Source organism: Fopius arisanus, unplaced genomic scaffold, assembly GCF_000806365.1.
Source record: "Fopius arisanus strain USDA-PBARC FA_bdor unplaced genomic scaffold, ASM80636v1 scaffold00029, whole genome shotgun sequence".
NCBI lineage: Eukaryota > Metazoa > Arthropoda > Insecta > Hymenoptera > Braconidae > Fopius > Fopius arisanus.
In genome coordinates this window covers 704,078-715,177 of record NW_011887768.1, presented here as the reverse complement: position 1 = coordinate 715,177, position 11,100 = coordinate 704,078, and the positions used below count along the sequence as shown (strand labels likewise).

Here is an 11,100-nt window from a genome sequence, read left to right as displayed (position 1 = left end):
CGTAAATAATCCTCCAGCATTTCCCATTCTAATTTCCTCTCATTTCTCCCTTTTTCCACTCAAGTTTACAGCCAATTTCCCATTCCATTCCACGAACACAATCTCGTTGCATTGAAACAGATAAATAAAATAATTGACAAATTGTTTTTACTGCGGTACGATTGAGTAATCACGATTGAAAAATAAATGAGATCGCGCTGGCACGATGACTCATGGAGCTCATAAAAATTGAGAACTGAAAAACCGGAAGTTGCTGTTGAAATTCTTTCACCAATTATTCAAGGATGTGGATTCATCTCATTTGACTTCCAGTCAAGGCTTCATCAGTCTCTCAAGGACTCAGACCTGAAACAGGAGACTGAATAGAGACAGGATTCAGGTTTACGTAATTCAATGCCAACTTGTTGCACCCGGAAGTGCATGGAGATTCCAACGGATCTCCTGCCATTAAAATTTACCTCTTCGTCTTCGAAACCGAGATATTCTCATATGGAGAACAAAACCTCTTTATAAAATCCAGCACGAAATCTAAATGAGAGGATAAAACGCACGTCTTCTCTCGGAACAAAAGGCCAAATACCTCCATTGTCATGAGATTAAAGTTGATGCTTCAAAGAATTTAATGAGAAAGAATTGTACATCTGCAGCTGACTGATAAAATCGTGACAACTCGTCATCACATCATTTTTTAAGGATTAATCAACTAATCAACTATTTTTTACTCTAATTTATTCTAACGAAATAGAAAATAAATCTAAAGAAAATCTACTCTCTTTATTTCACCACTTTGCAACTGATGTTTCATTTCTCCTCATTAATTTCCTATTTGTTATAAATTTTTATACGAAATATCTATAAATATCTTTATTCTGATAACATCTATTAATTTTAATAACGAAAAGAACAAGAATGAGTTTCAAAATATCAGGTGAAAAATAAAAAAAATATCGATTTAAAAATGTAAAAATAAATACTCAATATATTCGTGTCAGGACGTTATCTTAAAAATAAACAGATTGTCTACAGATACTAAAACTATCATGATGAATTAATCCCAGAGATTGATTTCATGATTTAGTCTCTTTTGATCCACTGGCAACTCAACGATTAAGTCTGGATTAAAATCTGAAAATTGAGGACAGATAATTTAGGTCTCCGATGGAGTAGTGGGTGTGCGATAGATCCCCGAGAAGATGATGGACTTGCTCTCCTTGTCGTACAGCAAATAAATAAAAGGATGATTGGCCTTGAAGACAGCAGGTTCAGCAGGTCTGCTGGATCTGAAGCTGAAGATGGCAGTGGCAGCAGCAGCTGTTGTTCCCTCCTCGTTTAACTCAATTTTTGCTCTGTGTACAGCATCACCGAGATGAACGCGATCAGGTTGCTCCACGAAACCACTGAGATCAGCTGCATTCTGACTGACAAGCTCACCAGCTCCCATTTCCACCAGGAGACGAGCAACAGGCAGCTCCTTCTCCACTGTAAAACGAGGAAGTGACACCTCGACCTCTTTGGAGGGCATTCCGTCGTTAAGGATGTCCTCGAGCTCCTGGATTCCCCTCTCGGTAGTCGTCATTCTCTCGATTACTTGTCTGATTCCATCATCACCAGCTGTTCCATCTTCATACAGAGATCTCGCCATTGCGAATGGCGGGAGAATTATGAACATCGAGATGTCCTTGCCCTTGTAGGGCAGCTGCAGAACGTGGGCACCGAGTTCTTCCGAAACCACTGCAAGTTCAAACAATTATTCGTGAATAAATTATTTCTCTGCGGGAAGTGGAAATTTGATCCTCAATGAGAAAAAGGAAAACCTACTGTGATTGAATGTCGTCTTCTGCCTCATGAAAGTGACGAATGAATTTTTGGAGCCGTAGAAGATGTCCCTGTTGGAGTTGGCGCTGTCAAATTTACTCTGCCAGAGTCCCTTGAAGTAGACAGCATTGACGAGCACCAGATCGCTCGTCTCGTCGATTCCATCCGAGGGAATCAAATCCTTTATCTGTCCTTTTGTGGTATTACTGACCCAATCATTGATTCTCACTCTCACAGCATTGGGATCCATCCCGAAGTCCACTTTTTCAATCTCCTGGTTGAAGATGTCCACTATACACTGCTGTACCTTCTTGGCACTGCTGATGTACAGGCGATTGGCAGTCCTGAATTCGTAATCTGATGAGCCATTTCCCTGGGGATTATCCAATAATTACTCGATCATACAGAGAAATAAAAAAAAGACTCCCATCGAATGAATGAAGTGAAACGGAAATTTGAATGAGTTAAATTAATTAGTCTCAATTCAGAATTAATTAGGCAACACAATTTATTATTTCTGATCTTTCAGAGGATTTCTCTGGAGCTTTTCAAGAATTATTGTAGATCAATTGAAAATGTTAAGTTATTTATTATTTTTAATCTTGAAGAGCTGTGGACAGATCGATAAATATTCAGCGAGAGGTGAAAATATTTACCAGAAACTCTTGAATATTTTTGAAAGCCCTGTTGAGGGAGTAAATCCGTTGGACATCAATCTTGGAGAGATGTTGAGGTATTTGGAGTGCTCTTCTCAGAGACTCCGATGTTGTACCACGTGCACCAAAGTAAACTAGAGTTAAAGCCTCGTGCAAACTGTGAGGACTGAAGAATAAATTATCCTTGGGCTCGATAGCCGATGATTTTCTGAATGCATCGAGTGTGAACTTGAATTTGGCAGCTGTCAGCAAGTTCTTGGCATCTGGGTTCATCGACGTTGGATTGTCATTCTCGGTTATGCATTGAGAATTTATTCTCGTGATTGTGCAGAGGATTAATATGTACAGAGTAAACAATCCCTGGAACATGAAGAATCTTTAATTAGTAAACAATTAGGAAAAATGAGAGACAATCGGTATTTATTTGTAATTGATTCATTGAAATATTTTGATTGAATTGAGATTTGGGAATATTCAAAATTTTCTTTTTGCTATTCCAATTATTTTACGAATGCAATAAGTGGTGAGTATGTTAATAAATAATTAATAATAATAATAGCCTTCGGATATTATTAAAAATAATAAAAATTCAACGATTAAATGAATATCGATTTAGACTCAATCGACTTCAGTTCTTCACAGCAGAATCCGATAATTATCCGTTGAGAAATCTTGTTTACAGAATATTTTATTATCCCTCTGTATCATTGAACTAACAATAAAAATTGTGGAGAGCTGCGTAAAGAGATAACTGTTCGTCAGCAAGAAGTAAGGGCATAATTACGAATTTCAGAGTTATGTAAAAAATTAAGAAACCAAAGACTGTCCATTAATAGTGGTGAGGACAGTAATCAGGGGAGTCCATGTCCTCTTTCTCGTTGCCAAGAAATTCTTGCTTGAGAGCTCCACTGATTATTACCAAATCGAATGACGAGGATGATTTCCAATCGTTTCGACACGTCGATCTATCACCCATCGATTACGCTATCAATATCTTTCAGTTTCATTCCCGAGAGAATAATTTATGTAACAAAAAAAATAATAAGAATCAATTGTTGTAACGGATTTCAACATTTTCGAAGGAGTTAATGTCAAAAATATTGAAAACAATTCTGCAAATAATATATTATATAATTTTATTTGTTCAGTCCAAATGAATAAATTAATCTGGGGTGATGATATTTTTTTTTCAATGCGCGATATGAAAAAAACGGATTTTTGGTGAGTGATTTTAAAGCAGGTAATAGAGTTCTGCGGATGAGAAAGACTTTCACGCTAACAAAAAATGTGAATACGTGGAGAAAGCGGTTGTGTTTACGAGATGGTCTCGTACGAATTGGGAACACCCGGTAATTTCGTAATGTCCGGATCCTTTTCGTGCAGGATTTTATTTTATTATTCGCCTTTTCCGGTGATTTTTGCCGATCGAACCTACTCGATCTGCGCAAGGACATTTTATTTGAAAATCATCATTACTCACATGACGTAAACAACACGATGACCTCTCCCCTTTTTTCAATAATTATCTGATAATTCAATAATAATCATTATCGTTACTATAAATTGCATGGAATTTCTTCGATAATTTCTCACTTTAATCTCATCACAAAAATTCCCATTAGATTAGATGACATTTGTTATTATTATTATTAATTAATAAATAAGTTTATGTTATTTATGAATATCAATTCAATTCGTTAATTATTTTTCTTGATTCTCCAATAATTCAATACTTTTTTTATTAATTAAAACAGCGGTTTTGAGGATTATTGGGTGAAAATGGATGATCGAGTGGTAATAATAAACAAATAACTGACGTAATGAACGAAATGAGATTAATTGAAAAAAGAAATTGGTAAGATTCACCGGAAGAAGTGAAAGTGGCGCGCATGACGAATGAAAAACATTACAAAAAAGTATTAAAAAATTCTTCAACAAATTGTTGAAGAAATCATTTTTTAATTCCCTACGCCCTCAAAAAAAAATTATTATTATTATTTTGCGCACTAGGGTGAATAATCGCGGATTATCGAGGCCTTCATGGTACACCGGCTGAAAAATAATCAGCGGAAACAGTAAAAGAGACTTCAACAGCTTTTTATCTATTGTTTCGGAGTAAATTGTTTTAATTACTCACCGAATTGTCCATTGTCACAATTGGAGGATGGAATTGAAAAAATTACAAACGTTCTGGTGGAGTTTTGTGAACAGAATGGAGGTGACAGGGAAGTTGTCGACGCGTTTCGTTTCTCTCCCTCTTTTTTTCCACTGAGGAATTCTCTCTCATGTATGTACTGAGGTACCTGACGCACCCATTTCCACCTCCACATTTTTTTTTCCAAGGAGGAGAAGTTGCTTTTTTTTTATTCACCATGAGGAACTCGCAAGATTTTTCAAATCACGGGCAGAATTTATTTATTAATTCCCTCGAATTAACTAGACAATCAGACAACTTATTTATAATAATTGTCATCATAACCTGACAATTATTATAAATATTATTGTGTAATTATCATGATGTCAGCGTTTGGAAAATTCTTGAACAATCATTACTCTAATTAATTTCGATGAATTGCAATGTGTCAAATTTAATTGAGAGAACGACTTGTAAATTTTTATCGAATTGTTGTAAATGTTTTTTAGGGTAATTTAATTATATTATTATGTAAGTATTATATATATTGTTGTGTAATTATCGTGAGTTCAACGGTTGCAGTCGAAATTTTCGGCCAATGAGAAGAATGAAAAAAATGAAATATTTGATAATATTATTCTGGCAAAATGTCGGGAGTGAAATCGAAAAGGAGATCCGGTTAATCAGAGGTCAAGATCATTGTCGAGAGAATAAATTAATCGTCAATCCCGTATACAAGAGGTCAGAACTGTCATGAGTCATTTAGACTGCTCTCGATATTAAGTACACAATTGCCCGCCCCTTGATCGCAATTTTATTGGTTATTTATGCAATCGGGGCACGTCGGCCTCTGGTATATTTTCATGAATTTGTCTCACACTCGACTGTGAAATCGGTTTGATGAGAAATTAGTCATGGATTTTATATCGAGAGCGAATCGATTGTTTTTCGCGACGCAGTATCGAGTTAAAATTCGATGCCGCATTTTCCATCGCAGCCCGATTACTAAAATCGCACCCCAGAAGCATTCGAAATCACAATTATTTATTTAACTACTCATAATTACATAATATTTATTGAATTACCGCAAGTGTTTGATGGGTATCGAAAATCGTAAAATCATAAGTCGAGTTCAATATGTAACGAAATTATAGATTTATATCGATAACCATTGACTTCACGTAAAATTGTCAAATAACCTTTTTTATAAATTATTCAATTTACAAACAAAAAGTCTCTTAACACTTTCTCCTGGAATCAATCGTTATTGAGATAAATCGAAGAAACCGAATTGTCTTGAATATCAGAAAAGCAGATTGACAGAAAAATTTTCACCGCAAAAATTCTCTTCGTTTTACAAAAGATTCGAAGAGTATTCACTTGCATTTCCGAGGTTTTAAAAAACATGTTGACCCACATAATGAAAAAAACAATGAAGATAAATAATATCGTTTATATTTATTATCGTATTTCACTTCCTTCCGTCCGCGCGTCAGTTTTCCATTTTGAAAAGCAGAACGGAGTGATACCAAGTGACCGGTATCACCAGGTCGAATTTATGCCTGACGACTGCAATAAATTTCTCCATTCGATGAACCAATGACAAAGCCAAAACTTTGACAATTTCATCGGTGAAATTCTTACCTTCATTTTCAAAAAATTTTCGCTTCCCTATATTTTCAAAATGCGTTACGAATTGACTTGATCACTGGTAAGAGTTAATGTTGCTAATTCAATAGACTCTTTCAACATCACAATTTCCACATCGAGGTTTGGCATTAGCCAATGCTGGACTGGACAAAATCCCTGACGATCACAGCTTTATATTCCTCCCGGGTGTTTGCCGGGGGCCGGATTTGTTCTGCCCTTCTCAAACTCAAAACTCATACACGAGTATAAGTTCAACTCACATTATCAAAGATTGGGCCAGTGTTGGTGATTACGCTCCAGTGTTTTCTCAAATACACGAGGTGACGTAGGCCGGAACGAAGCGAGGGAAAATCCCAAGAATATAATGTCTTGACCAGAGATTTTTATGGTACACTTTTTCCGGAATTTTATTTAACGATGACAGTCCCAGATCACCTTCCGGAGCTCTTGCAAAATGCGATAATTATTTTTTCATCACCAGTGAATGCGCTGAAAAATTCTATCAGCCCAAATCTATTAATCATGAATTTTTTTCTTCTAGAAAATCTGCATTGAATATGAATTTCCTGAAAATTGTAGAATCTCGAAACTTGTGGCCGTTTTTTTATTGTTAATAATTTTTTTACATCCAGGAGCATTATTGCAAATTATTGCAATTGCAAACGATTTTGTTTAGATTAAATTAGAGATTGGAATTCATCGGGAGCATTAAACTCTATATTTTCTTAAGATTTCGCTCACGAGTGTCTTCTGGTGGATGATTAAGAGTGATTTCTATTCATTTTGGATTTATTTCGAGTTCATTTGTATTTCATTCGCGAAGTTGGAAGGAAAAGGAGTTGAAGGTTGCTGATTTCTATCTGCAGTCACTTGCTTCCATATGAATTTACTTGGAAGCCTGTCTTTTTCAATTTTCCTCATTTCCCCTTTTTCTTCTCAATAATTATAATTATGATCAAACAATCGAAGTTCCACTAAGCACATCCTGGAATTTTCTAGACTCCCTCTCAAATGGAAGTGTTCAATAAACTCCGAGGAGCAATGTAATGTACAAATTTTTGTAACATGAAAATTTATTGTAAAAATACATTCTGTCATAAAATCTCTAATAGTAAAAAAAACCTGAGGGTCGAATCCCATGATTCAATACTTGATAACAATTCGTAAAACTCTAATGAGTACGACTGTCAGAGCTCTTGAAAAACTAATTATTAAAAAAATCTGCTTTTCCCCGAATTTTCATAGCTATAATACTGTTGTCAGGGGCAGACTTTTTATTATTTTCAACTGCTATTCTCCTCGATCTTCTGATTACCAGATGTTTCACTGGAATTATCCGTGGGAGCCCAAGCTGTTATCATCGCGCCTCTTCTATACGATTTTATGATTGTGATAATAGCCGCAGGGATAAAAAATATTGCGAGAACGACGAAGTACCAGGCGTAGACGACAAACTGAAAATTTTAATTATTCTGAGTGTTATCAAATGAAAAATCATTTCACTTTTTTCTTTTACCTGTTGTCTGATGTCTAATTTGAAGACACGTCCACTCGTCACGATGTACGTCAAAATGGTTTGAAAAATTAGGGATACCAAAATATTTATCCCGAATACTAGCCCATAGCTGTCTTCAGATATTTTCTTTGCTACCTCAAAACTAGAAGAGAATTAAAATTCAACACGCCACGTTATTTTTTTCACTGTGTAGAACTCAAAATTTTTTATTAATTCGTCAACTCACCTCGCCACCGTCACAATCGTATGATAAATAACTCCAAAGATAATGTAAAGAGTATAGAGCACCCAGATATTATAATTATGTGCCGTCACGAAGAGGAGGAAAGCCTCGACGAAAGTGAAGACAACCAGCACAGCCTCCCCGAGGAACTCCCAGTTGAGTCTCAATCTTCCAACTGCGAAAACCGCAGCTGCGCCTAATTAATTAATTACATCAATCAATATTCAATAATTTCTATCTCTTCGTATCCAATTTCTCCGGAGTTTCAACTGAATTTTTTAAAAATATAAAACACAGACAGAAATGTCATTATAAAATAACAAATTATAATCGAATTCTCCCAGAATGTATTTTCTACGTCAGAGTATATTATGGTATAAATTTTTCTCTGTCTCGCAGAAATTGAATGATAAAACAACGAAAGACAATTGCAGCTGAAAAATAGTCATTGTAGAATTCCTGAGTTGACGACAATTGATAGGATTGAGTGCCATGATATCTTGTATCGTCCTGAGATTACGTATGAAAAAGATCGAATAAATGTGTGCGTAAACGAGTGTGATACAACAATCAGTGAAGTTTATGTTTGATTTTTATTGATGCGGTTGCAGTCACTGTTTGTATATTAAATGGCATGTTTGTGAAAGGTAACGCATATCAGCTGTGTTGAAATCATAAATCGGTTTTTCGATGACTTCCTGGGAAATAAAAGAATGGGAATACACCACTCAAATTTCTTCCTAGCATTTCTTCAATTCAATTCAAAGCGATAAAAATAAAAGTACCTCTCAATTTTCTCATCTAACGTCCCAAATTTTAATTGTTAGAAAATTGGAAAAGTTATAAAATAAATTGACGTACCAATGATGGAGTAGAGGGCTTCAACAGCTCCGTTGTATATCTTATCATCTTTTTTTACAGCAGTTTGCCAGACAGGCTGACTGTAACTGAGCACTTGGAGATACCCACAAGATGCTGCTGCCCACCATAACGACCACTTGAGCACGTGGAAGCTAGTGTAGGCCTTCAGGAAATCCTTCCACAGTAGATAATACGCTGATTTTATTTTCAATACCATAGGTTTTGCCTGATGGCCTTTCAAGGCGACAGATGACTCCACTCCAGAGTCAATTGTTCGTTTTGCAGAACTGGAGTCTGAGGAATTATTAATTCCATCGGTAATTGTCATGGGACGGTGGAAATACACCGACTGCTTCACCGGTGGGAGAAATAAGGCCCAAATCGTTGCTAGTACTTGACCTGTAGAAAATATAGATTAATTATTCCACGAAGAAAATTGGCATTGCTCTATTCAGGAAATAAAAGAAATGAAGGGGTGTATTTATCGGAATGGTTTACACACCTGCAATAGTCAGGAAATTTAGCTGGTGATAGTTCATTAGTTGATAAGATATGATTAATTGAGATACGGTGCTAGCGAAAAAACGTCCGAATAGAAATGCTGATCTGGTGTAGCTCGACACTTTTTCGTAATGTTTCTTATCGACTTTGGCATAAATGTAAGTATAATAAGCCACGTCTGTTGAGAGATAAAAACCGTACATGAATTCCAGGAATTGCATTGCACCCAGACTTTTTCCGAAAGTCAATGTGCAGAAGGCGATGATTCCTGACAATCCGCAGAGGATTATTATGGGTTTGTACCTCAGGAAATCCGTCAAGAGGAAAATTACGACGAGGGTTGCACAATAGCTGTAAGTGCCGACGGGATAAATGTCCTCGGTCACCTGAGAAATTACTAAAAACCATTAACTATACCAAATTATCTCGATATTTATATCGATATTAGTCCAAAAAAAGATTGAATTTAATTGAGAGATGAAAAGAGAATTTTTTTCAGGAGGGCTGGGTGGATATCTTCCATCGTGAAAATTCTCGGGAAAACTCGTGAGTTCTGAGTAGGGCAAACATTTCAGTCGATACCTCCTCGATTTTCATGTTCCCCTGATACTTTTTTGAAAATTTCGATTTTTTCAATTTCAGTGAATACCTCCTCGATTTTCATGCTCCCCTGATACTTTTTCAAAAATTTCGAATTTTCAAATTTCAGTGAATACCTCCTCGTCTTTCATGTTCCCCTGATACTTTTTCAAAAATTTCGAATTTTTCAATTTCAGTGAATACCTCTTCAATTTTCATGCTCCCCTGATACTTTTTCAAAAATATCAAATTTTTCAATTTCAGTGAGCACCTCTTCAATTTTCATGCTCCCCTGATACTTTTTTGAAAATTTCGAATTTTCAAATTTCAGTGAATACCTCTTCAATTTTCATGCTCCCCTGATACTTTTTTGAAAATTTCGAATTTTCAAATTTCAGTGAATATCTCCTCGATTTTCATGCTCCCCTGATACTTTTTTGAAAATTCGAATTTTCAAATTTCAGTGAATACCTCTTCAATTTTCATGCTCCCCTGATATTTTTTCAAAAATTTCGAATTTTCAAATCTCAGTGAATACCTCCTCGATTTTCATGCTCCCCTGATACATTGAATTACCTGTTCTGATGTAAAGTTTTTCCACTCCGATGTGAGATAATCCGTGATAAAAGGTTCTCCAGGTCGGAATTCCTTCAGGAAACCGAACATGCAGAGAATTTGTGATATCCTCACCCAATCCATTGTAGAATTAATTTTTTAATCGATCAATCGGAGTTTTAATTATCAATGTTATGAGATATTCACCGGGTCCTCGAATTTAGGTTATTCCATTTCCAAGTGGAAGGTGAGTACATGGTACAGTGATAACATCTTCAATTATCGGTTGACGTAACTTTTGAATAGATAACGAGCGCTTGAATTTTTCTCTTATAAAAATTAAAATTTCTTCCCGGAACAAGCAAATGATTATTTCATACCTCTACAAGTACTAGACTATTGAAATGGGTACAATCATCTAGAGCGAACGCGATACTCGCACCATCTGCAGTTGCAAATGCACGTGGTTTCTCAGAATTCTAAAATTAGAATGAATCTGCGGGAATCACTCCTGAGATTTAAAAAATCCCATCATTTAACTAATGAACAATATTTTCTTAAAAAATAATGCGTGCTCCAAGCATAAATAATATTTTTTTCCACCTGTAAT

At 35.7% G+C, this 11,100-nt stretch overlaps 2 protein-coding genes and 1 long non-coding RNA gene across 4 annotated transcripts; 1 reads left to right on the top strand and 2 right to left on the bottom strand.

The window, feature by feature from the left end:
• Positions 1–755: 755 nt before the first annotated feature.
• LOC105265341 (serpin B3) lies at positions 756–6,414 on the bottom strand. 2 transcript variants are annotated; one of them, XM_011302783.1, is made up of 4 exons: positions 6,250–6,414; positions 2,472–2,831; positions 1,819–2,188; positions 756–1,731 (listed from the first exon to the last, which is right to left on the bottom strand). In XM_011302783.1, the coding sequence occupies exons 1-4, from the start codon at positions 6,253–6,255 to the stop codon at positions 1,148–1,150; spliced, it is 1,320 nt and encodes a 439-aa protein (XP_011301085.1). In that variant the 5' UTR covers positions 6,256–6,414; the 3' UTR covers positions 756–1,147. The 2 variants fall into 2 exon arrangements, with proteins under 2 accessions (XP_011301085.1, XP_011301084.1); XM_011302782.1 differs by lacking the exon at positions 6,250–6,414 and adding an exon at positions 4,609–4,727.
• Positions 6,415–7,327: 913 nt separating this feature from the next.
• On the bottom strand, positions 7,328–10,906 carry LOC105265340 (thiamine transporter 2). The gene is made up of 6 exons (XM_011302781.1): positions 10,512–10,906; positions 9,358–9,742; positions 8,856–9,254; positions 7,998–8,190; positions 7,772–7,913; positions 7,328–7,709 (listed from the first exon to the last, which is right to left on the bottom strand). The coding sequence occupies exons 1-6, from the start codon at positions 10,632–10,634 to the stop codon at positions 7,539–7,541; spliced, it is 1,413 nt and encodes a 470-aa protein (XP_011301083.1). The 5' UTR covers positions 10,635–10,906; the 3' UTR covers positions 7,328–7,538.
• On the top strand, positions 8,203–9,153 carry LOC105265339 (uncharacterized). Its single transcript, XR_892064.1, has 3 exons — positions 8,203–8,641; positions 8,916–9,012; positions 9,075–9,153. It is a non-coding gene; the product is annotated as an uncharacterized lncRNA (long non-coding RNA).
• Positions 10,907–11,100: the final 194 nt, after the last annotated feature.